The 15,461-nt window shown below is 43.6% G+C and overlaps 2 protein-coding genes across 2 annotated transcripts; both read right to left on the bottom strand.

Moving 5' to 3' along the window:
- Positions 1–16: 16 nt before the first annotated feature.
- Positions 17–613, bottom strand: LOC128553595 (uncharacterized; the record flags this gene model as incomplete). Its single annotated transcript, XM_053534773.1, has 1 exon — positions 17–613. A coding segment is annotated over exon 1 (597 nt), but the record flags the coding sequence as incomplete, so codon positions are not given.
- Positions 614–13,257: 12,644 nt separating this feature from the next.
- LOC128553594 (uncharacterized) lies at positions 13,258–14,421 on the bottom strand. Its single transcript, XM_053534772.1, has one exon. The coding sequence runs from the start codon at positions 14,419–14,421 to the stop codon at positions 13,258–13,260; it is 1,164 nt and encodes a 387-aa protein (XP_053390747.1).
- Positions 14,422–15,461: the final 1,040 nt, after the last annotated feature.

Raw genomic sequence — 15,461 nt, forward strand, 5'->3', positions numbered from 1 at the left:
ACTCTTCTACTCTTACTTTTGGTAATGGTGGTGGATCTGGCGCTCTATACGGCTTTCCTTGTACTCGTCTGCATATTGTACATTTCCAGAGGATAGATTTTACGCACTGCCTGGTAGCTGGGATCCAGTACTTCTGCCTTAACTGGGTAGCAGTAGTGTTCGTTCCTGCATGTAACTGGTTCTCATGTGTGTCTAGTACAATCAGGCGTGTAAGTGGATGTCTCTTCGGTAACAAATAGGGGAATTTGGTGACGTCGGATAATGGCGCGTTATGTATACGTCCTTCACAACGAATAATACCGCTTTTATCTACGAATAAACGCAATTGTTTGACAAGTGATAATCTTTTGGTGGTATTGGACTTCAAACTGGACATCTCATCTGGGTAAGTACTTTCTTGGCAACATTTTAGCCACCTTATCTCTGCTCTTTCGATTTCTGCTGTCGTTAATTCATCGGTAAGTTTTGTCTGTGTCTTTCGGCAATTGCTTATGAATCGTAATAAGTAGGCAGTTACACGTAACAGTTTGAAGTATTTGCTGTATTTCTCTATGTTGATTACTTGATGGATGCCTTCATTTGTGCTACACTTTATACTGCATACTACGCTCATCTTTGTGGCATCGGAGGGCAACGAGATATCCAAAACTGTCGTCTGCGTTTCATTCTCTGTTGGTTTCCAAACAGGCCAATTGGACTGGTTTTGTATCCATGACGGCCCACTGTTCCATAGGTCGTTCTGTAAGAGCTGGTCAGCAGGAATACCACGAGTTAGAAGGTCTGAAGGATTATCATATGCAGCCAATTGTATAAACAATGGTTAAAATATACCACGGTTAAACTATAACCGCGGTAAATACCGTGGTTAGGTAACCACTGGTTATTTTCTCTTGTATAAACCAGTTTAACCGCGCGGTAACTTAACCACGTAAAATATCAATTTAACCACGGTAAATTTTCCGATAATGCACTGCGTGCATGACGTAATTTTCGCGGACAAATGTCAGACGACTGTTTGTCAACAAACATGGCCGCCGTTACAGTTACTGTACCAAAACAAAGGGCAAAAATGTTCTCTGTACGAGAAATAGATGTTATTACGGAGTTTATGAAAACTCATCTCAGCACCCTGCGAGCAAGTCACACGCAAGGAGGACCAGGGGCGGCACAACGACAGGCCAAGTTGTGGGAAAAAGTGACCGCCGAGATAAATGCTTGTGGTGGTCACGGTCCTCGGACCGTGAAACAAGTAAAGGAAAAGTGGAGGAATATGGTTTGTTTATTGTCTTTTCACCAAGTGATATTTGTAATTTTTGTAGATCTACTGATCTGGATTCAAACCCGAGAACTTGAGTTCTCTAAGAAGCACTTTACCACGTCGCGATTTTATAAAATATACAGTAGCGATAGTAGGGGGTATTTATATAAGTGCTATATTTTACCTCTACTACATGTACATATTTATTATTATTTACTGAGCTGTAGGGATCAAGAAAGTTACTTCACCTCAGAGGAATGTTAAAATATTTGGCATTACAGTATAGCAAGTGGTCATCACATAGAAATATTTCTTTTACTGATTACATTCTTAGTTTTAACTTTTACAGACAAGTGAAATATTGCTAAATTTCAGGTAAAGATGGCGAAAACAGATGTGTCAGCAGAGAGGAACAGTATGAGGTAGACTGGAGGAGGCCCGCCACGGCCGGAGATGTCACAGACTTCTCAGACTGTGGCGAGCCTGTACGAGAGCTCAGCATCTTTTCATGGTGTGTGTTCAGATGCTGACACACTCATCAATGTTTCTGGTAAGAACGTAAAATTATAATATAAATAGTTAAAGGATATCTAACTTTCCACATGAATACACAACGATTTGCAATGTACCGAACACCGACGCAATCCTCTTAGAAAATTACAAAACAATGAATAATTTCCATTTTCATATAAAACGACAATTAAAATCATTTCGTCATTGTTGTTAATGCAGGCTGCACAGATGTCGATCTAGGACAGCAAGTTGTAGACCATCTAGATCTGCTCAGCTGGGACCAGCAGGACACAGAGACAGAGACCAGCGAGAGTGCGGACACAACTACCAGGAATATATTCTCCGTAGCTGGTGATTTATTAAGTTTAACTCTAATAAATGTTGTCTTTTTTATCCTAAAATCTTTTCATTTTAAATAAAAATAATGTAGTAGACGCGGATCACTCATGTGTGTCGCCCGCGAAACTGCTGGCTGACGTAAAGGATGCTGGGATCGCCCTCTTACTTAGGAGGCCGCCATATTGTAAAAACTATTGGCAGAACGTTACACAAATTACTTCATTCTAGAAGGTATTCAGCGCTCGACAAAGTTGGTAAGTTTTATATACTTTATATTAGTCCATTGTAGGGTTGTACGGGTTCAACACTGGTGGCAGCGGTTAAAAAGCTCAGAATCGCCGATCTTCGAAGACGCTACCACGTTCCCTATTGCGCAATACAGCGCAGCACCAGTGCATTCAAAAAAACCTGTAGTACTTCGAACCTGATTTGGATCGCTAGAGCAGTGTTACAACATCATTGTAGGATTGGTTTCATCGTAGATTTGTCTAAATTAAACGATTTTAGGCACTTTTTGTTTGGTGAAACGTCTGCGCATGCTCACCGAAAACTAACCTTTTTCCGATAGTTTGCAAAGTGTAAACATCCGTTTCGTGGAAATACAGCACTTTCAATTGTTTAATTTATTTGTGTAAGTTTACGAATGTCCCTAAACATGGACAATCAGCCTAGTAATCTTCCTTGGGGGCCAGTGGCAATAAACTTTGCTTCTGTGGAACAATTAGTACAAATACCTGGTATAAAATTCAAGTTGGCTTCAGCAATTGTTGCTGTACGGGAGAGTAGCGGCACCTAAATAAAGAGGTATTAGAAACAATTGCCCGTAGGTCTTTTTCAGAAGAGGTATTGAGCCAAATAGATTTTACCAAAATGCTAAACTAGCCCAAATTAAGGCGGAAAGCTCAGACCTTGAGGATTCTGATGAATTTTCAAGGGGGGAAATGCATGTCCATTCCCCGCCGGGGTCTAAAGATACCCCACCCCTTTACGGTGATATACTGACAGTTCTCGCTTCAGCCCGTAAACTGTTGAAGGAGGGAAAAGAGGGCATGATGGAAGATTTGTCTAAACAGGCGGGCCCAGAACAGGTAAAAAATCCTGACTGTGAAACCAAACAGGCCTACTCGGCTAAATCCTCTCAATATTACCAACTACCTACTGGCCCGGATAAGGTAAGTGATTTTCCTTCTGATGATTTTACTGAAACTGATCAAAGTAGCTCTGATGATGACAGCTCAAGGAAATTGCACCGCTCCAAGCCATCACGCAAGCCGAAAACTGAAGGTTCGGTTAAACAAAAGCCGAAACGTTCAGTTGTTGCTCTTCCAAAGAATCTAACCTATGATGGGAAAGGTAACTGGAAGGCTTTTAAAATGCAATTTACCAGGTATGCAAAGGCGTATGACTGGACCGAGCAAGAGTGCCTAAACTGCCTCTGCTGGAGCCTAAAGGGAAAAGCGCTTGATTACTATGCGATATCAGCGATAGTCAGAACCTTTGACTTTTGGTGCTTTATTGAAAAAGCTGGGAGACCGCTTTGGTGAACGCGAAGTGCCGGCTGCTGCTCAGGTAAGATTTCAGCAAGCCACCCAAAACCAGGGTGAGTCATTGGAAGACTGGGCAGACCGAGTTCTGACTTTGGCTGCCCGAGCGTACAAGGATCTTCCGGATAAGTTCTGCACTGAACAGGCCGTTAATCGTTTTTGCCAGGGTATGGTTGATAAAGATGCAGGGCACCATGTCTGTATGCAAGAACCGCATACATGCAACATGCTATCCAGCTGGTCCGTAAGTATCAGCAAGTACACACAGCAATGTACGGTAAGTCTAAGGCTGATCGCCAAAAACGGCGTACCGAATCAGATGATGACCTGTTTACTGTAAACCAAGTTTTTCAAAAACCTTCCAAGCCACCGCAGAGCCAGAATTTATGAAGGCCCTTAAGGATCTGGAGGAACGTCTCCAGAAATCAATCCTGGAAAACAGGGGGCGAGGGAGAGGTCGACCTTCGCGGTCAAGTGGTTGTTTTTACTGTGGTGAACAAGGTCATTTTAGACGAAATTGCCCAAAACGCAATGTACAGTTAAACTCCAAGGGGTCGGGCAGTACGGCCGAACCCCGACCCAATCCTCAGAATTAGGCCTGTCCAATCCGCTCACATGCCAGGTCCAAGAGTCAGTTAACAGGGAACAGTTAAAAAACAGTACAGTTGAACTTCGGGAGCTTGGTACCCAGGGGGACTCACTAAAAAAACCATGCAATGATCATTTTATCAATACGGATACATACGTAGATAATTTTTTTGATACAGTAGCACCTCAACATCATGGCCATCTTGAAAACCAAGGTCAAAAACTAAGTCCTATTCATCTTAACAGCAAGGACACACCAAATCATAACATTTTGTCAGCTACAGTCAACACTCAAGAGTATGGTACCTTCAACAACCAGTGCCAAAAACTTGGCCAAACAGGTTCTCCACCGACTCAAAGTAGTTTGGTATCAGACAATAGCATTCTTAAGAATACTGACAACCCCTGACAGCATGGTACCCAAAGTGATCAATTGCAAAAACAAAGCAATAAGGGAAAACCCGACGACATGGCATCCGAAAATCCGGTTTTGACCAGTACAGTTGATACTCGACACTATGGTCCCCAACAAAACCAAGTGCCAAAACAGGACTTTTCAGTTCCTAATGGTGGTCAAGGGGTAGAAAGAAGTACTTGTATGTCAAATAAAGTCAGCATCTGAATTTCCATGCCAATTCAACTCAACGACCGTCAACTTTCGGCAGTTGTAGATACTGCTGCCCAAGTCACTATAATATCTGACTCTGTTTACAATTCCCTGAAAATCCTCCACCAAAAATTAAGGTGGTGAAACTTCTAACTGCTGGGAGAGAAATGGCTATGTCTGGTTTCATTGCAGGTCCTTTCAAAATCAGGATAGGGACACGTTGGTACAAAGAGACCTTATATGTAGGTCCCATTGAGCAAGATATGCTATTTGGTATCGACATCTTAAGAAGGGGTCAAGCTGTTCTTGATATGGGTAGGGGTGTGCTGCATTTTGATGGCATGAGGATAGCGCTTGATGAGGCATCATATGGGGACAAGCCCCAGGTTGCTAGAGTTACTGTTGCTAAGCGCGTGGTGGTACCTCCTCATTCTGTAGTACGAGTACAGTGTAAAATGGAAACACCACTACCTGATTATGTCATTGAACCAGATGAAAACTTGGGATTTCTTGCCCCTAGAGTTGTAAGAAATGGAAAATCAGATCCCATGGTATGTTTAATTAATCCGGGAGACAGGTATCGATTAGTCAAAAAGGGAAAGGATTTAGGCAAGGCATATGCCATATCTGACACTCTGGCTGAGGAGTCTGCGGAGGGGGTACGGGTCTATCAGGTAGGTGAGGTCTCAGAAAATGAGACAGATAAACACCAAGGTGTAGAACAGGATATCAAAACTGGTATCCCAGAGCATTTAAAATCCGTCTGGGAAGAAGCAAGCCAACGCTTAAACAAGGAACAAAGTTCAGAATTTGAGGAAATCCTGATTGAATATCAGGATGTCTTTGCCAAAGACGAATTTGATCTAGGTCATTTTGATGCTATTGAGCACAAAATAGATACAGGTGATGCTAAACCTACAAAACAAAGGTTGCGCCGCACACCTGCATGTTTTGCGGGGGAAGAGGAAGCTCACTTGCAAAAAATGCTCAAAGCTGGAGTTATTCAAGAGTCCACATCTGATTGGGCATCGACACCAGTTCTCATCAGAAAGCGCGATGGCTCAGTTCGTTGGTGCCTGGACTTCAGAGCTTTGAATGCATCCTCAACCAAAGATGTCTTCCCATTACCTCTAGTGGATGACTGCCTAGATACGCTGGCTGGTAGTGTTTGGTTCTCTAAACTAGATGCCAATTCTGCGTACTGGCAAGTGCCTATCCGGGAAGAAGACCGGAAAGAAACGGATTCATCACTAAGTACGGATTGTATGAACATGTGCGTATGGGTTTTGGACTTTGCGGAGCTCCAGCCACATATGCGCGTGTCATGAATCTTGTATTGCGTGGTTTGTCATGGAAGTCGTCTTGGCATTCCTAGATGATATTTTAGTGCTAGGGTCGAGCTTCCAGGATCACCTCCAAAACTTGAGGGAGGTCCTGGAGAGGTTCAAACAGTATGGGTTAAAACTAAAACCCAGAAATGTTCATTGTTTCAGAAGGAGGTTGAGTTTCTGGGGCGTAGAGTTACAGGTGATTCCTTGCAGATGTCCGACACTGACATCCAAGTAGTGAAAGATTGGCCACCTCCAAAATCAGCCAAGGAGGTAGAGAGATTCATGGGGCTGGCCAATTACCACAGGGGATTTGTGAAAAACTTTTCACAAATTGCCGAACCTCTTTATGCTGTCACTCGGAAAAAACAATTCGAGTGGACTGAGAAACAGGCGGAAGCATTTGAGATTCTAAAACAAGCTCTCATTTCACCACCTGTATAAGCGTTGCCGAATCTCAAAAATGAATTCATTCTAGACACTGATGCCTCTAATTATGCAATCGGAGCTGAACTCATTCAAGTGCAGCAAGGCATGGAAAAAGTCATCGCCTATGGCAGCTTTGCTCTAACAAAGGAGCAACGTCGGTATTGTACAACCAGGAAAGAACTTCTGGCGGTGGTGCGTTTTACAAGACAGTTCAGGCAACTATTTACTAGGCAAACCATTTACGGTTAGGACTGACCATTCAAGCTTAAGATGGCTTATGAACTTCCGGGAACCGCAAGGTCAGTTGGCGAGATGGTTGGAACAGCTATCTCAATATAATATGGTGTTGAAACACAGGGCAGGTCGTGAGCACGGTAACGCAGATGCATTGTCCAGAATGCCGGCTGTAGAGGGGACATGCGAAGGTCACAGTGCCGGGGTGCGACCTGGTAATTTACCATGCGGTGGGTGCCAATATTGTGTTAGGGCTCATGAAACAAATTGGGCAGTCTTCCAAGAAGAAGTAGATGATGCAGTGCCATTGGTGACAAGATCAGCTTTGACGGTTTCCGCTGTTGTTGGCCACTCCAGCGATGGTCAAACCGTGAGGACCCATGGGGGCACAGGTGAAAACATCTACGGGATTGATTGGGGAAATTCAAACAGCCTGAACAGCGACAGTGGCAAGCCAGTCTCGAACCAAAAAGGGTTTCATCTAGATAACTCAGAATCAGAGATTCTTGGCTGTTGCACAACTCAGCAGCATTTAGAATCTGGTGCAGTATGTCAAGACGACATAGAAGTTTTGCAGTCTGTAATCGACAACATTCCATGGCAAACTGAAGAACCTGCAGGTTGCTATGGAGTGGTAGGTGTTAACATGGTTACTACCGGGGTAAGGCAAGGGATAATGCAGCAGTAGACCAGGTGGATCGGATGTGCCGAAAACAGACTCCGACGCTCCGCTAAAGCCAGTGGATGGTGATACCGCTGACAATAGGTCGAAAACAGGGCCTTTGCCAGTCAGATCTAAACAACCTCTTGTGACTCAGACAGACGACGACAGTGGTGAGTCGGATAAAGATAATGACACAGACTTACCAGGTGTAAGCAATCGAACCTTATATATCTGGGGCTTTTCTTTAGATGAGCTAAAACAGGCTCAATGGTCTGACGAAGACCTTCGGCTTATAATTGAATGGTTAGACGATATTCGGGAGCCAGATCCATCTGAATTGTTCCGAGCTAGTCCCGCGCTTAAATCTTATTGGCTGAACAGGGAAGAATTCTTGTTTATCCAGGGGGTTTTGTACCTAAATGACCCAGATACAGATGACAAAAGACTTGTCTTGCCAAAAGAGCTACGAGAGTTGCAATAGGGTTAAATCATGACCTCCCCTCTTCAGGTCATCAAGGGGTAGGGAGAACTAAAGAAAGACTTAGAGAAAAGTACACATGGTATGGGCTCAAGGATGATGTGACCAGGTATGTATCAGGGTGTGCTGTTTGTAATCAAAACAAGAAGACAAGCAGGCATGGCCGTAGCCCTTTGTCCGAACACCAGGCAGGGGTGGCCATGGAACGGATGCACCTTGATTTCTTGGGGCCTCTCCCAAAAACTTCTCAAGGTAATGAGTATGTCTTGATGATGGTGGACCAGTTCACCAAATGGGTCGAGTGTATACCCTTACCAACTCAGTCAGCAGAGGATACAGCTAGAGGTGCGGTTAATCATTTTTTTGTGAGATTTGGTGTACCTTTTGAAATTTTTTCAGACCAGGGCAGAAACTTTGAATCTAAACTATTCACTGAAGTATGCTCTGTTCTAGAAATTCACAAAGCACGAACCACACCATACCGACCCTCTAGTAATGGACAAGTGGAGAGGTATAACAGAACCTTAATGGACGCTGTGCGTTGTTTCATAGGCAAATCCCAAAACAAATGGGACCAGTACTTGCCACAATTGGCCGGCGCTCTTCGTGCTTCGGTCAATCGTATGACAGGGAAGTAAATACTCCAGCTAGTTTGATGTTCCCACAGGGTCAAAATAAACAGGTAAGTCCAGATGAACATGTTACTTAGCTGGTAACAAGTCTACAGCAGGCTCATGAAGTTGCTAGGAAAACACTAAAAACTAGCACAAAGAGAATGAAACGTGACCATGATTTGAGATTATTTGAAAGATCTTACCAGGTAGGTGATGCAGTCTATGTCCTTGACACAGCGGCCGTAAAGGGTAAGTGTAAGAAGCTATGTCCGCCTTGGAAAGGGCCCGGGGTAATCGTCACAAGATTGTCGTCTTATCTTTCAGGGTGAAGCTTAGGAATGTAGTGTTTGTCGCTAATCATGATCGATTAAAACCATGTCGAGACAGACAGTTGCCAAGCTGGATCAAACACTGGAAGGCTAACCCCGAGGGCACTAAAACTGCCAGAGGGGACGACCGAGTCTATTGCTTTTGCAGAAAACAATGGCAGGGTAGATTCATGATACAATGTGATCATTGCGAGGAATGGTTCCATGGATCATGTGTGGATATTACTCCGACAGATGCCTTGAACATTGGCATGTACCAGTGCGCGGATTGTAAGGGTAGAACATAATCAGGGACGTGGTAAGTTATTTAAATTCTCTTCTTTCTATTTGCAGATAAGATGGCAAATCATGAGCAAAATCTCAAGGAGATACAAGACCTTTCCAAGGTTGGTAGGCTGTCTCCAACAGAACCACTGGTGACCACACTAACTATGTGCCCACCAGAATTCCGTCAGCAGGCCGAGGCTACATTGCTGGCCAGGTCGAACTGGCAAAGTCCAGAAATTCAAGAAAGCTTGGCTTAAAAAACTGTCAAGGGACCTCTTGGAGCTCAACTTCCATAACAGGTCATGGCTGGAAGCTAATGTGGCACCACTCCCTCCGCCGAAGCAACGCACTTGGAGTGAGGTAGTCCAGGGCCCCAGCAAGGATATAAGAATTCAATCAAATCCTGAAATCGAAAGGATGAGCAGCTGGTATCAGGGAAAGCAGCATCGTCTCTGTTGGAGGGGAGGAAGAGTGGAGTTGGATTTGACCGAGGAAGATGAGTCTCGTCTGTTGGAAGATGATGTCCAGTTGGTGAACGCGCCAGACAGACCTAGGACTCCGGAACGTACGCCAGCTGGCACTAAACCTGTCAGCCCAGTTAAGCCATGGGTGAAGGATGTTCCAAAGGGCAAAGCTTCTTCTGAACAGCCTAAAACCAAGGAAAAGTCTAGGGAATCCCCAAAACGTCAGGATTACCGATATAGTGCCTGTGAGGCCCACAAAGAAGGGCATGAAGAGAGCCGGAGAGAATCCCGGAAGGACAAGCATGTCGACCAAGGTCAGGAGAGTAGGGGAAACCCTAAGCAGCCCCATAAGCAAGGGCATTCATCAGGCAATAGGGGCAACTCGGGCCCAATCAGACCGAGACCCCCCGATAACCGAGGTCATGGTATGTCAGACAGGCAGCGTCAACGAGATGACAGCCACAGGCATAGGGAGGAGCAGCCGAGAAAACGGAGCCCCTCGCAGCAGGCAGGCCAGGAGTCTGGCAAGCGTCCTAAATCGGCGCTGCCTAGATGCCCAATTCAAGGATGTAGTGACAGAATGGAGGAAAAACATGCCTTCAAAAAACATCTGCCATTGCTATTTCATCCTGCGCTGAATGGCACGGAAGTTGCTGAAGGAGGGAGGACGGCTCTTGTCCATCTCCAGCGAATGCTGGTGGGAGCTCACAAGACGCTGAATAGTTTGGTGACGCTGGCTGAAAGTATTGGGGAGTTTTCTGAAACTAAAACTCCTGTAACTGACCTACAGCAGGGCATGCGTGAGCTGGGAGAGGTGCTGAACAAGCGTGAGGAGGATTTGACGCTCCGTAATCATGGAAGCAGTGTTCTTTCCTTAATCGAGTGGAGCAGGCTCTCGTCTGAAGAGGGACAACTTCTACTGCCTAAACTCGCAGTTGGATTTGACAGCCATTGTCATTTAGACCGGACAATGGAGAAACTAGGGAAAAGAGAGAAGAATCTCTCCAGTATTCTGGATGGCTCGTCAACTTTACCAGAATATGAGATTGAGGTACCAAGGGTCATTGGCGTGTTTTGTGACCCAGAAACTTACCCTTCTAAAACAGACATAAAGAACTGGGTCAGCCAAGGAGTTTGTCCTGCTATTGGATGGCATCCCCGGAAAAACTCAGGGACTGAAGAGGACTGGAGACGGTTCAGGGATCGCCTGAATATGCCCGAAGTGGTTGCTCTAGGGGAAGTTGGCTTGGAGCGCAATGAGCCACCAAATCAGTGGTATACCCAGATGTTGAATCTGGAGAAAGCGTTAGATTGCTTAGGACCAAACCATGTCCTAGTGTTACATTGCAGGAGTGTGGGGACGGAATCCGACGAAGCATGGCTGACTGTCCTCATGATTCTGAAGGCGCATCGGTCAGTGGGACGGGAACACCTTATCCATGCCATTGCTTTACGGGCAGTCGCTCACTAGCAGAGAGATGGATTGCGGAGTACCCAAGCACGTACTTCGGTTTCACTTCGGTGGTGTCCAAATATAAGGAGCCTGGGGACCATGACAGGTTGGATTGGATAAGGCATGTTGATCCGGGACGAATTCTCCTAGAGACTGATGCTCCATACTTTCCGGTTCCTGGTGCAGCCCTTCGAAGGTCGACACCAGCTGCCTTGGGTACACCGCGGCTGAGGTAGCCAAGATCCGCAGTGAGCCATGGAGAGATCTTCTTCAAAGAGCCGCCACCAACACGGAACGGCTCTATGTCAGCAAGATGCCTCCAGAGTTGACCTAAGCAGGGCCTAATATCGACTAGGCTTCACCTAAACTGTGAAGGCTGGTTCCTGGTCAAGGAAGGTGCGGCCTTGCCGGGAGACTCCAGGTTGCCCAGGGTAGAAAAAATATGCGGACAACCTAGTGCTAGTACTGGTTTGAACCCAGGACATCCAACCTACAACGTTTGGTTGGAACATCAAACATGGCAGGCTCAGACATTTCCGAGAGGCTGATACAGTTGACATAGATGCACTCCCTTATAGGGTTGGGAGGAGTGTAGTAGACGCGGATCACTCATGTGTGTCGCCCGCGAAACTGCTGGCTGACGTAAAGGAGGCTGGGATCGCCCTCTTACTTAGGAGGCCGCCATATTGTAAAAACTATTGGCAGAACGTTACACAAATTACTTCATTCTAGAAGGTATTCAGCGCTCGACAAAGTTGGTAAGTTATTATATACTTTATATTAGTCCATTGTAAGGGTTGTAGCGGGTTCAACAATAACAATAAGCAAATTAATCAATAAAAATGTAAATTGACTCACTGTTAATTCATTTGTACTATCAAAGTTGTAATTCCTACAAACTTCTTCCAATTCCCCAGTAGCTGTATCCAATCCTCGACGAATCAGTTATAAACAAACAAGCTTTTCAAACATCGATGAAATTCAGGCACCAATCGCACCATGCCCTTGAAACAATGTGTGAAATTAAACAATTTCCAAACGCATGGTTCAAAGATAACCTGTATTTTTGCATCCTTTGTGGAATATTTCCAGTCCGCAACATATCTAGTTCCTTATAGATCTACAATATCAGTTTTCAATAAAATTATTCATCTCATCTCATCTCGTCCCGTTTACGAAATGCAAGAAAATTTAAATTCTTTTCTCCGAAACCAATTCGTGACGTAGGGCACGAATGACGTAAGAATGCAATGGCCATAATTGAGCAGCGCCATGATAAAACCAACATAGTGGCTTTGCGATCAGCATGGATCCTGACTAGCCTGCGCATCCGTGCAGTCTGGTCAGGATCCATACTGTTCGCTTTCAAAGCCTATTGAAATTAGAGATACTGTTGGTGAACAGCATGGAGCCTGATCTGGATCCATGCTGGTCGCAAAGCCACTATGTTGGTTTTCCCATGGTGCTGCTCAATTATGTAAATTTATACGGGGCGCACAAGGGAAACAGTACCCTTTAAACAAACAATCAGTCGATAGAATATATGAATTTTATCTTATGTCACGCTAATAGAAGGAGAATTTTGCAATACTTAATATAATACATTTTAAAATATATATTTAAACAATGGTTGTTTATCATTTTATCAATTTCTAGTACCTATGTTTTTACTTTAAGACACTGTATAAACATAAACATGTCCTGTTCTATGGAAGGCCGGTTGTGCACTGTTGTAAATTGCTTGGGAAATAGATTTTAGTTGTGCGTGTTCTAATCCCATTCTAACACGTTCGAATTACACCTGGAAAGGATACTTATCTAAAGTCTAATTCAGACGGAATAGCCAAAAGTAGGTCAATTTGCGAAATGTGTTTTAAAAAGAAAATCTTTAAAAAAAAAAGTGTTGGAATTCTTGATACTTAGTAAATGCCAAATGCGTCCATTAACTTCAATGTGAATTATTGAATGAACAAAATATGATATTTATCATTTACTGTTTCTTACGCAGCTGCTTTTTGCAACATCAACCAGCCAACAGGGACAGAAGCAGCGAGGCAGGCGGATACTGTGCCAGAGGGAGTCAGTATCCAACCTGACTATACAATCGCTTACCACGATGTAACCATGTTGGTTACTGGCACTTAGTGGTTACCGCGCGGTTAAAAGTTTTATACAATTGGCTGATGTTGGACAGTAGTGCCATGGGTAATTTTTGGTAAGTGTTTGTATTTCTATCACTCTGTTCTGCACGAACTGTTTCAATGGTTTAGATGTTGATAACCAATGAAGCACAATCTGGCTATCGGACCAGCAGATGACGTCGGAAATGTTCAAGGAATCTTGTACGTGTTGAACTAATCTGGCGCCGACTACTGCGGCCATAAGTTCGAGCTGTGGTAATGTCATGGGTTTCACGGGAGCTACCCGATTTTTCGCGATCACCAATCTGGATCCATCTGCGTTCACTATGTATACTGCTGCTCCATATGATTTGAGACTGGAATCGACAAATACATTGAGAGTACTTTTTGTTCTTGAATTATTTATGGTCTGTTTATGCTTTGACTGCCGTATGTACTGTCTGGAAAACTCTGTATCTGTAACTGTGTTCAGATCTTCAGCCAGCTTGTTCCATTTATCTTGCACCTCTAGTGGTAACGGTACATCCCAATCAAACTTATCTTTCCATAATTGCTGAAGAAGTAATTTTGCCCTTACTGTTACCGGGCTTAACAGACCTAGTGGATCATAAATTCGTGATGAATATCTTAGAATGTCCCTCTTGGTTACAGAGTCTAACGTTGGTATCTTGTGATGTCTGTATGCCATGGTATCTGTTTCCGGTTTCCAGCACATACCTAGTACTTTGGTTACTTCATCTCTATCTATGACTCCTTCTCGTGTGGCGATAGCTTTTAGTTCGGAGTTGTTAGAAGACCACGATCTTAAGTTCATACTGGCACATTTCATCAGATCACGTGCATCACGGAAATAGGTGAGTAGATCTTTATTTTCTTCAAAACTAGAGAGTATATTGTCAACATATAAATCTCTCTTTATAATCTCGGCTGCTTTGTTTGTTTTGTTCAATTCCAGGTGTTTGAGAATAGTGGCGTTAAGAATGAACGGTGAGCACGTCGCGCCGAACAACACTGCTTTGAATCGGTATGTGCAAAGTTGAGATTTAGGATCACTAGGATCAGTGAGCCACAAAAACCGGGTAACATCCCTGTCTTTTTCTTGTAGTCCCACATGTAGGAAAGCTTTTTCTATGCCTGTGGTTACAGCGTACTTTTCCAATCGAAATCGCATCAATATAGACGTTATAAATTCATTCAGCACAGGTGCTGTAGACTCCAGGAATACGATAATGGAATTTCTGTAAGATAGAGTACTACGCGTCTTAACAGTTCGATCCTTTATTCAATTCTGCATAAACAACTCAACAACATGACGTCAATATCTGGCGTCCGACGTATACATAAATTGGCGGCAACGTTAGCGTTATCACGACAAAAGGTTTCATGTAGATCACGTAAATATATTTGGCTTGTTAGGTCAATTTTGTTATACGTACACATGTAACGTAACACAACACAAACACGACACGTGTCTGAACGTTTTTGATATTTATTTGCACAGTGGAATATTTCGTACATAACTTTCATAATTCATTTCGTAACTTCTTAAGCCTTAACAAATGTCATATCTAAAGCCTAACTTAATATCCGCGAGACCCATTACTAGGTCTCGCCTGGTCTCTCTAGACCCTTCTCTCCAAGACCCTTCTGACCACTTCTCCTATCTAAATATCTGTAGCTCTATTATATAGCTATATCATAACATCAGTTATATTTATTGTCGGACAATTTGACGTACAAAACGTGAGGATGTGATATAATAAACAATTACGTTAATGCATCAACAATATATCAACTTGACAGGTGTGTAGCTGGTGTACTGTCTAACCTTGATTATTTTACACACATAGTGTTAAGTATAACAGCTTACTCGGATGTCGTGAGCTGAAAACGCAAGTTTACACATCGAATTTGGAAAGTATGATAGAGATAAAACTGAGAGATATTTAAACGAATAAATCAGCAGTGTCATACCTATATTTTGTTTTCATAATTTCATGTTATATATCCATGTTCTCGTGGTTGTCCGATAATCGTGAAATATAGAGTATCTTATGCTAGTGTTGATCTGGGCTATTTGATTGTTAATTTTCCTGCTGGTCTGGTTCTAAAAAAGATATTTAAATATTATCAACTTTTACTTAACCGATTCTGCATTAAACACTTGATTAACAGGTCATACTCTGCTCACGTTTGGTGTAATCTTAAAAT

Source organism: Mercenaria mercenaria, unplaced genomic scaffold (assembly GCF_021730395.1).
Source record: "Mercenaria mercenaria strain notata unplaced genomic scaffold, MADL_Memer_1 contig_4024, whole genome shotgun sequence".
Classification (NCBI taxonomy): Eukaryota; Metazoa; Mollusca; class Bivalvia; order Venerida; family Veneridae; genus Mercenaria; species Mercenaria mercenaria.

Excerpts from the sequence above, each read along its gene's own strand:
- LOC128553594 (XM_053534772.1), bottom strand. The coding sequence starts at position 14,421 with ATGCGATTTCGATTGGAAAAGTACGCTGTAACCACAGGCATAGAAAAA.